The 13677-nt window shown below is 46.1% G+C and overlaps 2 protein-coding genes across 3 annotated transcripts; one reads left to right on the top strand and one right to left on the bottom strand.

Annotated features, from left to right (window-relative positions):
• The first annotated feature begins 944 nt into the window (after positions 1-944).
• On the top strand, positions 945-9156 carry ARL2BP (ARF like GTPase 2 binding protein). Of its 2 annotated transcripts, XR_014318319.1 has the most exons (8): positions 945-1100; positions 1188-1309; positions 3163-3224; positions 4484-4590; positions 4963-5048; positions 5880-5976; positions 7010-7176; positions 8915-9156. XR_014318319.1 is itself a non-coding variant. In XM_082769844.1 (7 exons), the coding sequence occupies exons 2-7, from the start codon at positions 1269-1271 to the stop codon at positions 7088-7090; spliced, it is 474 nt and encodes a 157-aa protein (XP_082625970.1). In that variant the 5' UTR covers positions 945-1100; positions 1188-1268; the 3' UTR covers positions 7091-9155. The 2 variants fall into 2 exon arrangements, 1 of the variants encoding a protein (XP_082625970.1); XM_082769844.1 differs by having other exon boundaries at positions 7010-9155.
• A 952-nt stretch (positions 9157-10108) lies between these two features.
• Positions 10109-13677, bottom strand: PLLP (plasmolipin). Its single transcript, XM_082769700.1, has 4 exons — positions 13489-13677; positions 11094-11267; positions 10784-10903; positions 10109-10708 (listed from the first exon to the last, which is right to left on the bottom strand). The coding sequence occupies exons 1-4, from the start codon at positions 13624-13626 to the stop codon at positions 10595-10597; spliced, it is 546 nt and encodes a 181-aa protein (XP_082625826.1). The 5' UTR covers positions 13627-13677; the 3' UTR covers positions 10109-10594.

Genomic DNA, 13677 nt, shown 5'->3' with positions numbered 1-13677 from the left:
TTTGTTAAACAGGAATTCTCTCCCCCAGTGGAAGCCTCTGTTGATAGAAGTCTAAAGCGTAAACCTGTGCCTGGGGGCCTCCCTTTCCCTGACTACTTGATCATGTCCTGGTGTTCTCCACTTTTCCAGTTAGGGCTGAGTCGCTTCTCAATAAGCGAACTTGTGAAGACAGTCACTGCCAAAAGGCTCTCTGAATTCCAGAACCATGGAAAATGAAATTTTAAATGCTTCCAAACGCCACACTAGGCACAAAGCTACCCCCCCTTCTGAACTCTGCCTTAATGGGTGCCAGGAACCTCAGGCCTTTGGTTTCCCTGGTGAGGATTAACTGAGTAAAATGTTCAGAAGTGCCCGGGCCTCCTGCTTAACAGCAGCTGCTTCTTGTGGCCCGGGTCCCTAAAGGCTTCTCGGTGCCCTGGGGAGGGCAGGAAGGGCGAGCAGCCCCAGAAGGGAGACGTGAGCTGTAGCGAGTTGTGCGTTCGCAAATAAAACGTCTGTAAGACTGCCCAGCCTTCGCTTCTTTCGCCTTCTCGGGGCTGCGAGGAGGCAGGGGGAGGCCGTTGGGGCTCGGGGGACCCCCAACCGGGCTCCGCTCGGGGCCCTGACGGGAGCTCCCCCCCCGCCACTGCCGGGCTCCGGCCTCCGGGGCCCGGCCCCGCAGGGAGGCAGCGGCGGGAGCGACCCCCGCCGCCCGCGCTCTCCCATTGGCTAGTCTCGCGAGGGGCGGGCCCTCCGCCGCAGCCTCCGCTCCGCGATTGGCTGAGGCGCGGGCGGAAGGAAGCGTTGCCAAGGTAACGGCCGGGCCGGGCCGGGGGGATGGAGGCGGGCAGGGGGCGGGAGGTGCGGGCCCGGCCGGGCTCTGAGGGGCTCTGAGGGGCTCTGAGGGGCGCAGGGCCGGGGGCTGGGGGCTGGGGGCTGGGCTGGCCTGAGGAGCCCGGGCTGGAGCACCGTGGGAGGCGCAGGGCCCTCGCACCGCCCGGAGCTCGCCTGAGGGCCGGGCGGAGAAAGTTCCTCGAGAATTTGGGTTATTGCAGAAAAGAGGCGGCGATAATTCGGGGAGAGCTTGAAGCTTTTGACATTCCCGCATCTAGACATTAAAGGTTTACTGCTGATTTGTTGTTTGAAAACCCTTGTGGTAATTTAAAGACTGAATTTTTATTAACGCTACGTTGCGTATTGTTCTTTAGCTCTTCCTCTGAAAATAAGGAGCGACCACTGACAGCAGCAGTGCAACGGCTTCTCTCCCCCATCTGGTAGGGTATGCGGTAATGATGGAGGCTTCGGATGAGGAAGACTTTGGTGTAGCCGTGTAAGTATGCTACGTTCTGTACAGATTTTCAATAAACTATTTCCTAGTTAAAGTATCGTAATTGGAATGTAATTACAAGAATTAATTGACGCCACAGTCATTAGCAGGTACTGCCTCGTAGGAGAACGTGGACACAGAACAATGCAAAGCCCCAGGAGGGAAAAGTTCAGAGTTTAGATGAAGAGCAAACAAATACAGCTCAGTGAGTGCAGAACCAGACAGATGTTGCTGCGTGGTCCCAACAAATGTCGAAAAATAAGGCTGAAAACTGTTCTCTGCCTTCACTTTAAATTCATAATTTCTCATTCCTTTTCAAGTCCATATATTGTCTTATTTCACAGATTTTAACAAGACAGTATTTCTGTGTGTTTGAATGTGCCTCTTAGATGCTTCTACAGGATCTCAACCAAATTTTACTGTGGTAGATTCTAAGATGCTGCTTTGCCCCACATCTGTCTGGCCAACTTTTCTCCTAAAGCCTGTGGGAGAAGGGAGTGTGTGCCTATGCCTCTGTCACTCAAGTTCATAGATTTGGTTCTTTTGTCAAACCCCGTGGACTAAAAGGCCTCACTTTCCCTTGCCCACATGTCAGCAACACAGGTTGTGCTGGCCCAGATGTGACAAGGTTTGTGAGCATGTATTTGCTGTGCAGATGTAGGTGTGTTGTACAGGGAGATGCAATTGCTGCTGTTTTGGAACAGTTAAAATTCACAAACTGAAACTGCAGCTTAAATGAATAGAATAAGCTATAAAATCTAAGCTATAAAAATGATGGTAGTGCTTATTTTCAGGAGAAAATAATAATAATAAATTATCCATTGCAAAGTCTCCTATCTTTGCACATAAATGGAAAGCGATAACCCCTGTTGTCTAAACATGATGCTTAGGTACGTAATGCTGTGGCTGTTCTGTGTAAACTCCTCTTTTGGTGGTGGCGTGCCCTCTGGTGGAGGAGCGTGCTTTTCCATTCGCCGGGCTTCTGCTCTTCTTCAGGGTTTAACAGATCGCAAACGTTGCTAGAACATCACCTGGTGATCAGACTCATTCAAACATTTTGCCTGGTCAGAATGAGCCCTGTGGCTAGGCAGTTAAACTGCTCTTGGATTCATTTCGCTGACTGTTGTTCAACAGCAAAACAATGAGGTTTTTAAAATTGAGTCTGAAAACTTGGTCTGAGTGGTCTGCTCTGATTTATTAATGAAATATTTGAGAGATAATAAAGACAAAATTAAAATTAATTTAAATGGTACTTACGCTGATCAAAGATAACTTTTTTCTTGAAGACAAATGTCCTGTGGGGTGATATGTCAGAAAAAAGTTTCATCTGCTGCAGAGTGTAGGGAGAGTTTAGTCCACTACAGATGAGTTCTGAATGTGATGCCAAGGAAATTCTGTGGATTACCTAATGTGTCTGAGCAAGCTGCACAATAACAATAAAATAAGCAGAGAGATCTGGGGTCCCGAAATGCTGGTAATAAAGGCTTTTTCTTTGGATGACTTTTGATCCATACCAGTGTTTAACACTTGCTCGTAACAGAAGGGCCTTATGAGATTGTGCCCTTTATTTGTAGCACGGAGAGATGTTTCTTGCATAAGAAAAATGTTGAAGTGTCTTCCATGATATAATACTTGTACATATTAAATGGTTCTAGAAGACCAAGTATTGCAAAACATTCTCTAGAGCACCTAGAGTTCCATCATCACCACGTAGAGTTATGCAGGGAAGAGAGCAGAAGTAAAGCTTGTGGTAGCAGCCTGGATTTGTGGGATGGTTAATACTTAATTTGCTCTTATAATTATTACTTATATATTGGAGTATATGCTTATGCAATACGGCCTTTCTCTGCTTTCAGCTCCTCCCCTTCTGATGCAGAGTTTGATGCAGTTGTTGGGAATCTGGAGGATATTATAATGGGTAAGCTCTGCAAGCAGTTACAGACAACAAGATGGGTGCTAAAAATACAGCAAGCTGCTCATCTGGTAGCCAGACTTAGGGAGCCAAAATAGCCCCTGCCTCCTTTAGGGCAACTTTCTTCCTTTCTTCTCAAGATCAGTAGCTTGGTGATGTAGTACCCGGCACCTGGTACTGCTGCCTTCTGCAACTGTAGATGTTCTGTAAGTGAAGACGGGTGTCATCATGTTTTACCACTTTTCCCTTTTGAAGGCTAACCTTCTGAGCTGATTTTGTTTCATGCAACTTCCATGTACGTGTGCACCTGTAACGTGGCAGTACCTGTTGGCAGGAGGAATGTTGAGTGGTGCCAGTCTCACCATGTGAGCTTAGGCAATGAAAAGTCCTAAATTCTTAGGGCTGTAATTTTAAGCAAAAAGTGTGTGTGTGCTAGGAAGCTGAGGATGCTGAGAGAATTTATGCTGATCAACTGCTGGCTGCTTTGTAAGATCAGTGTATAATATTTCTTGCCCAAATCCTTCACAGAGTGATTGTAGTTTCTGCAACCTCAGTTTGCCTAGCGATGCAATTGAATCTAAAGAAATGATAACAAATCATATTGAATGTGATAGGGTTTAGATAGCTGATTCTGGTGTATTTTGTGTAAATTTGATGCTTGTACCTCTTCTGTTGAATTTGTTGGTAGCCTGCCAAGTTCATGTCCACATCTAGAAAAAAATTCTTCAGTAATTGAAAATAAATCTGGGAGTTTCACTGGTGCTCCTTGAATTCAAGGGAAAAAACAATGAATTTCTGTAGGGGAAGAGGTATTCATTTTATAAAAAATACAAGTTCTTGATGACTCAAAATCCTGAACTAAAGGCGGTTGCATGTAAATAACCTTATTAACAAAACAGAAAAAAGTCTTCCTATTTTAAGACTGAGTGGAAATGAAACTTACGAGGAGTGATTGTAGATCTCGCTAGGTGGACATGTTTGTCCTGTGTCATTTGCTGCCAAAACATGGGCTGATGTGCTGCTGCCACGGTGATGTGACTCCCTTCACTGAAGTATTGCTGCTCTCTCTTATCAGCAGCCTCTCTCTTACCACAGATGGGTCAGACACTGGCTCAGCAGCAGCTGTGGTACTGATGTGACTAACTGCACATGTGCAGGGCTCTCTAGTTGTCTCAGGGAAACAGGGGACTGGTGAATGTGGGGTTTGTGTTAGAAAAAGAATGACTAAACTCCTAACTGTATGATGTCTTTTTGTTGTGGTCCAGATGATGATTTCCAGTTAATACAGAGGACTTTTATGGAGAAGCACTACCAGGAGTTTGATGACTCAGAAGAAAACAAGCTCATCTATACTTCTATTTTTAATGAATATGTAAGATACTTTTTCCTATTCTTTGCACGTATTGCTTTTTTGTTATTCTTCTAAGGAGAGTGTCAGGTCTTGTGTTTCCCCCCTTTATAAAATACTGGGTTTACATGGAGCAAAGCCTACTAATTGCCCTCTGTCTCTTTTTTCGAGCACTGTCAGGATCTGTGAGCCAAAAAGATACTTTCTGGAGCCTTAGGTTCCTTTCTCTTTGTTCCACCTGAAAATTTACAAAACTTTTCATCAAAACATCTTTATAATTCTTGAATAGAAGTCTATTGCTGTAGTAAACAACTTATGTTTTAAGTGTGCATTACAAAGTTTACTCTTTTCCAGTTGAATTCTTTAGCATGTTGGGGTATTTTTTATATTTTTTAGATCTCATTAGTAGAGAAATACATTGAAGAAAAACTACTTGATCGGATTCCTGGTTTTAATATGACAGCTTTCACAACGTCATTGCAGTAGGTCTTCTGCTTTGATTTTTCTTGGGTGTGAATTATATACATCTCTTTTTTTTTTTTTTCTGTCTAGATTAAAACTTAGGTTTGACAGTTCTTCTTGGGAAGGAGGTTCCTCCTTAGTGGTGGTAGTAATACAGTTCATGTATGCAGTGCTACTGACTGACCCCTTTCCTTGTTTCCAGCATGCTTTGCTATTCTAAATTTTAGAGCTATCATGCTGAAATATATTGGGTTTTAAGGGATAAGACTAGAAATCAGTATGAGAACACCAAATATTTTTTTTCTATAATTTTTTTTGACAGACTGCTGGTAGACTAAAAAAAAAAAAGTCAACAACAGCTGCAACAAAAAACAAACAAACAAAAAAAAACACCCATATCCAAACCTTCTTTTACTTAGAACTTTAAAAACAGACTTTTTATTATGCTCTCTGTCTCTGTGGGCTATACCCTCTTTTAATTAAATCAGTTACTTTACTAGTAGTTGTTTATGAAGCTATCAAAAAGACACATTATTTCTCTAGTTTTGAATAACTAAAATGCTAGTTGAATATTAGTTCTTTTGACTTACAGGTCATGTTCTTTGTCTGGTTTCCTAGGACTGGTTTGATACCCTTACATCTTGTATTTATCTAAATACATTAATGCATTTGATTTGGAAATACTACACGGTAATATTTGTCTAGAATTTTGCTTTATGAGAGGCCTATAATATTCTTATTTCAATGTTGATACTCTTCTACTTGTCCTGGTAGCACTTCTAATCTCTATTTTAAAATAATAATTTATTTCACAGACCATTTTCTAATTCCCCAACTTCTTCTGTCTATAGACAGCACAAAGACGAAATGGCAGGTGATATATTTGACATGCTTCTCACATTTACTGACTTCCTGGCTTTCAAAGAAATGTTCTTGGATTACAGAGCTGTAAGTATGTCACATTGTTTATTTTTATTGGTTTAACGGCTGTCGTTTTTGTATAGCTCTGCCTGAGAGTACTGAAGGCACTATTACTAAAGCAGGAAACAGCATTTATTCAACGGTTATACAGGATCAAACGAAAAATAACTGAGTGGCTCTTGAACTCAAACTGCACGTTTAATAACTTCTACAAAACATGGATTAAGTTAATATGTGGAGAAACTCATGCTTTTGCATCTTTGAAGGCTGATTTCCATCTGAACATAAAGAAATGCTTTTTTATTGTGAGGATGAGCAAGCACTGACACAAGTTGCTCAAAGAAGTTGTGGAGTCTCCGTCCTTGGAGACATTCAGAGGCTGGCTAGACATGATCCTGGACAGTGTGCTCTAGGTGGCCTCACTTGAGCAGGGAGATGGACCAGATGACCGAGGCCCTGGCCAGCCCCAACTGCTCAGGTGTTTTGTGGTATTAATTTTTTCCAGACAATCCAAAGTTAGCTTTCTGAACTTATTCCAAATGTATTTCTCCTCTCTGGCTGGGCTGGCTCCTGTCTGCCTCCTCCCCTCACCCCTTCAAGTTTTGCAAAAATGGAAGCAGGTTGAGGAGACGTTCTGTGTCTCAGCAGCAGGAGTAGTTTCAGTTGGGATTTGTGCTTTTGGAGACACCTGAGAGGCAGACTCACAGAAGCTAGATTTCACTAGTTTCTCAAGCACTGTGTAAATCTGTTGGCTGGGTATTCTTAACCAGATGTAAGCAAGATGATGCTTTGAGCTGACATACAGCTGGCAAAATGATGCAAAAGTACTTAGTCCAGGTTTTCTTGCACAATCTTATGCTGAATTTGATAAAATGCTCAGATGAGAATTTTTCAAGTCTCACAGCAAGCTGCATGCAGTCATAGATGCTCAGGTAACATGTAATTTTATATTGATTTATCAGACAGAATATGAATTTCCCATTTTATCTTTTGAATTTAAAAGCCTGATTATTCCAATGCAGCACTGAGGCAAGGATTTCTTTTTCTCTTATTTTTATAGGAAAAAGAAGGTCGAAGTCTGGATTTAAGCAGTGGATTAGTGGTGACATCATTAAACAAATCATCAATATCCTCCTCCTAGAACAGTTCGTGCACTACTTTCCTTTTCCAGATGAGTGCTGCTGCTTTCATTTGGACATTAAAACACTAAAGGTCACAAGAATCAAGGTGCTGTTACACGATGAAAACTCTTTCATCCTCCAGTCTCTGCTGTCACATACCTGATCCTAGAAACACGTTGGTATTCAATAACCACAGAAGAAAATTTCAACCCTACCCCTGTAATTATTTTTAATAAGCACATAGTATTTGTGTGCCGTTCTAATTGTTGCACATAGTGAGAAGCTCAGCTGAGGACGATAGATAGGGCTGTACGTGTGTTTTATGGGTTGACATCTTAATCATCTTCCCAGAAGGCAGAACTTCTCAGAACCAAGAAGGCAGTGTGTCTGTCCAGCTCTTGGAAGGACAGATGCAAATACATAATGCTGAGTTTCTCCTTGTCAATGCCTTTTTTTTTTAAACTTTATATGATCTTGCGTGTTACAGCTTTCTAGCAGAGGAATATGTTTTAGTATGTAGATGTTCCAGCATGAGACAGCCTCTCTGCTCTGTGAGAATTGATGTGCTAGTGTGCAAATCTGTCTGCTCTTTGGCTAAAGTCTCATCCTTAACGTGTGAAGTTCTCTGGTTCACTTCTGTTCAGGCCCCAGCTGTTCTACACTGAAAAAATAACCATGAAAAATCCAAATCTGGCCTATGTCTGTAGTTTCTTACCTTCTGTTTGGCAGTGGCAGAGCTGTGTTCGTTCTAGTACTGTAAGCATGATGGTAGATTGGGCACAGCCTTGTTTACCATCATGTCATTTACTGCATTTGATGCAAATGCATGCGTTTGTGCTTGAACTGTTGGCAACGTTAACAAAGCAACACATTTTTCAACATGAGTTGAAAAATAGATGAGTTGCTTGCTAGTGGAGCTGTAGCCTTAAGCCTGTCACAAAATCCCAGCTGCATCTCTGATGGCACTTGGAATTAAAATGTATTTGGAGCTACAATGAGCTGCTGTTCTTATGCTGTTCAGACACATTAAGCAGCAGATTAACGACATGCTCAGGCAAAGCAAGTCCATCTTTAAAAGCGTAAGAGTAGGTAGAAACACAGAGTGCATGACTGATGCCACAGGGGAGATGCACTGCAGCAGTGGTGAAGGTGCTGGTTGGCAGCCTGATGAGAACCTAGATGGAGCTAAACTATGGCTGGGCCATTACCAGTTTTTGTTTGTGGACAGGATGTCTACCAGAACAAATGAGATGAAATCCTCTTCCTGTTGACCTCTGCCAGACATTTCAACAGTACTAAAACTAAAAATGCAACTAAAAATGTTCCTGACGTTTTTTACGGGAAATATATTTTTTTCTTCTTTTTCTGTTACAATTGCTCTAGATGATTTTGTAAAATAACAGCAGTCTGAATGAATACCTCAGACAGTTCCTTACTGGAGGGAGTTTGTTGTATTTTAAGCAAGTTCTCTTGTAATTGTTATGGTTGAATTCATATATTGACGGGAACTTGTGTCTCAGTGTTAACTGTATACCAAAGTCACTATTCACCATTTCGCAAAAATGTGGTGCTTCATTTCTTGCTCCTGATAAAGCTGTACTATTCTGCTTTCTTAACTCACCAATTCACAATTTAGCGTTTTCAGATTAATTTATTTTGTGAAGTAACATAAGTAGCATGTTAAAATAGCTTTACCAGCTTAGTTGTGAGGTGGGGGTGTAGTTAAACTTCCTGTATTATGAAGCTTTTTCACAACCAAATATTCATGCTGTTTGTAGGTATTCGGGTGTATCGATAACAACTCATAATGAAATTTTTTGTTGTTGCTCCTTTTTCAATTTTAGACCACAGTCTTCACCACAAAAGTTTGCAACAAAACTCCCCCAGTTTGAGTGGAGCCATTCAGACCAAATCCTTTCTGCTTCTATACTGCTCTTCTACATGTGAAGAATATACTCTGTATTTCTCATCTCTCTGTGACGCTTCCATGACTGGTCTCTGCCTCGATGTGTTTTCCATCAGGCAGAGGGTCTTTTTTAAGAGATTAAATTTCTATATATGATGACTATCTGTGTGCAAGTCTGACTTTACTTTTTAAGAGTTTTAACTTTGTCACAAAAATTCATAAAGATACTAATTTTCTCACTGATTTTTTTTAATGTGTATTTATAGCTGGTAAAACCTGACGCTTCATTTACCCCACTCTTCTTCCACAGCAAATTAAAGCAGACCTGTCAGAGGCTAATGCAGTTTATTCAATCCCTTTTAAATTCCTGCCTTTCATTAATGTAGCAAAATTTCCTGAGCCTACCTCTGTAGACCAGTTAAAATTAGATCCATGCAAACAGGGTGTGTGGTAAGTTTGCAGCATAGCTTACTGTGTGACAGCCTTCTGTAAATAGATTTAATTTATTTCATCTGTTTCTACTAGCTTGTAGCAGAAGGATGTGAAAGAAAACGTTGCTGTGTCTGGCTGGGCATCAGTTCTAGTTCTGACGAGTGCCAGCCCATCTCCAAGAAACTAAAGCTGAACTTGTCTCCAGCGCGGCATGGTTCTGTGCTCAGGTATGGGTCAGCCTACTCTTAAGGCTCTGACCTTGTGTTTGCTCCCAGAGCATTTCCAGCCTTCATTTAGCTTTTTGAAGACCACCTGTAGCTAACAGACATAACTGCCTTGCTAATGCAAATTCTGAAAGGGAAGTGGTGGAAACATTAACTGAGTGCCTTGTGCAGCACCGAGACCTTTGTGTGTACAGGAGGGAGCACAGCAAAGCCTTTGCACTCCTCGTGTTCTTGTGCTCACGGTACGTGCATGCAGCAAAGCAACGTGAACACCATGGACTTTGTGCCTTCTCCCTGTGGGCTGGGTTGTAATGCCTGTACACACTAGGGAAATGGTGGTCTTCTGGGCCGGTGAAATCTCCACTGCCCATTCTGTGGATGTACCTGCCATCTTCTTTCTCATAAAAAGAGATTTATTTTCTTGACAAACTCAAATGTTGGATTTCAGATTTTTATTTAAAGCATAAAATTTCTGTTTAATTTTTTAAATCAATACAGTAATAGTTCAGATTTATTCCTTGGCTTAGCTCTGCCCCCACTGATACAAGTTAATTGCACTTATTCACACTGGGGCTGCAAATGACCAGAGACAGGAACCCGAGCTTGCTTTAGTGAGTTCTGGTACTGGAGTCTGCCAAATGAATCCCCTCAGCAGTGCTGCTCCAGTGAGGATCAGGTTCCTCTGGGGTGTGTGAGGGCAGGAACAAGTCCCAAGGACAAGCAGGAGCTACAGCTTCCGGTGAGCCCCCGGCCTCCTGGTGAGGCTGCTGGTGATGGCACCAGTTGTGGTGGGTCTGTGCTGTGGACACATCAGCTAGAAGCATCACCTGAGACCACAGAACAGCTTCCACAGGACCCTGGCATGTGGGCCACTGCCACCACTGTCCAGAAGAAGCCCTGGTGACACGAGTGGCTCGGTGACGTGCTGCACTGAGCCACCCTGCCCGGGTGCACGCTGCTCTTCACGCGTGGTTGGTCACTTGGCTGGTGGCCGCGTTGCTGCCGAGTCCTTTCCAGGCACGGAAGCTGAGGAAGGTGCTCACCCCGTAGGCGAGCATCACGAGGCAGGCGAAGAACTGGAAGAGGAGCACAGCGACGTGTGAGCGCGGTGGCTTAAGCACCTCAGCCCTCGCCTGCGTGCTTGTACTTACAGACGCTGCAGCTCTTCTGTTGTAATCCCACTGGCGCCACGAGGTAGGCTGGACGGCTGCGGAGCACGTTATGAAGGCGGTGATGTACAGAACGGTTGCTGTAGCGTTGAAGATCATCAACTGGGGAAGGCAAAGAAGAGGCGGTGAGGTCTGCGCTCTGCCTTACACCCAGCAGCCTGCGCTTGGAGGCACTTCCAAAAGCTTAAAAAGCAAAAGGTCAAAAGCAACGGCCTATTGTAACAGGTTGGGTTGGGGCTGTCCTGAGGCGTTTCCCAGGGGGGATGCCCCTTGCTCATGCTCGGTTACATACCACGAGGGGCCAGGGGATCACGTAGAACTTCAGAGGAAGCTGCAGGAGGTAGGTTATGAAGAGGAGGACTGTTGCTACCCAGAAGAAGATGGACACAAACATCACCCAGCCGTACGCCGCGTGGAGGTGGTAGGTCGTGTCGGCAATGAGAGCCCACACCAGGAGGCCGAGCACCTGCAGGGTGGGAAGGGGAAAGTGTTCAGGTGGCCATTCCTGCAGGTGTAGGAACTGGGTCTGCACATCCCAGCTGCTGCCTGAAAGCGTCACCACGACGAAGCTTGGGACAGGGTCTCCATCTGGGACCCTCATCACCTGGGGTCACCCTGCTGCAGGTTTTGGCCCCAGGAGCCAGCACAGGGATGTGCTGCAAGGCAGAGCCAGTGAAACCTGGGCATCCCTGCCACCAAAGGTCCCTTCTTGCCTGGCTGCTCCGTGCCAGGCTGGCACAGCACTGGGAATGTGACCTGGGCTGGATAAATCCAGATATGTGGTGGCTCCTGGGGCCCCAGCCAAGCCATGACGTCCCCCAGGTACAGCATCACTTGAAAGAAAAACACAAGCAAGCTTCTTGCTGCTGTTCGGTTAGGTGTGGACTGGTTTGGTTCGGTTTACATATCCTGTACAGCTTCTAGGGCTCACCTTTCGCATCAAGCAGGTTTAACTACATAATTGTCACATCAGGTGCCTGCAGGCTACCTGCAGCATAATCCAGAAAAAAGCAGTAGCTGAATCTGTTTCTAATGCTCAGCAAGAAATAAACAGCTAAACAATTCCTGATGCACATACAAGTGTCGAAAAAAAAAAAACCACAGGATTTTTGTTTGCATTTCTAAGGGACTACGTGGACCCTGCATCTGGGGGCTTTTACACCTGGCAAGCTTCATGCTAGAAGAAACATCACAAGAAACAGCTTTAGCCAAAGAACAGAGCTGGTCTTTTCCTGGTGAAGTTCCTACTTTCCTGCTGGGGAACTTCCCAAAGTTGGACTAGATGATCTCAGAGGTCTTTTCCAACCTAAACAATTCTGTGATTCCAAGTGCAGTTGCGCAGATCCCAGCATGCGCGGGCTGTCCAGCTCCTGCACCACTGAAAATCACAATACCAAAGGAGAGGTCCTGCCTGTGAGGGCTTCACCAACCATCATCCTGGCATGACTGGAGACTGCATCCGATGGCTTTCTCGTGAGCTTGGCTGGGAATGGAGGTGCCAGCCTCTGTTTTGGCAGAGCCGGGTGAAACTGGCAGAGAGCTGCAGGCCCATCCACGGGGAGGAGAACGGCCCTTTGAAAGCAGCTGGCAGGGTGCTCACGCTGACGCTACCACCGTCTGCGTTGCTTATTGTCATGCTGGAGACACAACAGCCTTTGTCCCCCTGTGCACAAAGCCTTGGTGTTCGGCTGCTGTTGCCTCCATCGGGACAATGCTGCCTTTTCTTTCATGTTGGTTTCTAACACTCGTGATCGCAAAAGAGGCGTTCAGGAGAAACTTGGATAGGAAAAAACAAAAAACAGCATGTTCTGGCAGCAGGAGACGGTGTGTGCGAGCTGCCTGGAGCTCACTGCCAGGAAGAAAAGCAGAAGCCCCTAGAGGAGAGGTTTTGGGGAGCTGTGCAAGCACATGTAATGCTGCTGTGGAAGGAAGCAGTACAGACTGAGCAGTGGGCTGCAGAGGTGGTAACGGCAGCAGCTTCTACTGGTCTTGGCACCTTCTCTCTTTCCCCGTGCTCCTTAAGGCACCCCCTTGCAAGGCTCTTCCCTGACCCTTCCCTGTGGGCTGGGATCCTGCAGCTCAGCCCCACGGTGCCAGCCGGTGGGGCAGCGGGCAGAGGGGCACGCACCACGCAGCTCGCCCACTGGCACGGTGCTGTCCCACAGTCCAGGCCCTGACGGGGGCTGCGTGCATCGTCCTGTGCCCGGCACCAAGAGCTGCCGCATGTTGAGCCCAGGCTGTGAGGACAAGCAGAAGACGCTTCCTTCAGCTTTGGAGAGGGGAGAAGGGGAGAGGGAGTGAGGCTGCGGCATCTCGGGGTTAGGGATTCATCAGAAAGCAAGGACGGGGAAGGGCAAAGGGAAAATCCAGTCTGCTTTCGGCCAGGGCAACGCCACTGAGTACGAGGTAGGACTATCAGCCGCTATCAGCTCCCCAAACCCTGCCTATCAGCCTGCAGGGGAAAGAAACCCATTCCAAGGACGTAGGTCGCTCAGGTTGCCTACACCAGCATTCAGAAAGATTTGGCAGACGGCAGCTCCCTCAGAAAGCCCCGCAAGCCGCACCGCGAACCCATTTCCTCGCCGACGGAAAGTGCGGGCACGGTGGCGAGGCCGCAAGGAGCGGGCAGCACCCGAGGGGTCCACGGCCGAGCCCCCCTTCCCTCCTCCCGGTACCCCGGTACTCACGGCCTGGGCGCCCATCAGCCCCCCGAGCGGCGAGCAGACGAAGGCGCCGTCGAGGGCGGCGAGGCGCGGGGCGGGCAGCGCGGAGGAGGCTCCGGGGGAGCCGCTGCGGGGCCGCACGGTGCCGGGCAGCCCGGCCATGCTGCGGGCACCGGCACCGGCACCGGCACGGCTCGGCACGGCTCGGGCCGC

This window comes from Aythya marila (assembly GCF_965140915.1).
Source record: "Aythya marila genome assembly, chromosome: 12".
Lineage (NCBI taxonomy): Eukaryota > Metazoa > Chordata > Aves > Anseriformes > Anatidae > Aythya > Aythya marila.
Note: the sequence above shows the minus strand (reverse complement) of the source record. Positions and strands in the feature narration are given on the sequence as shown.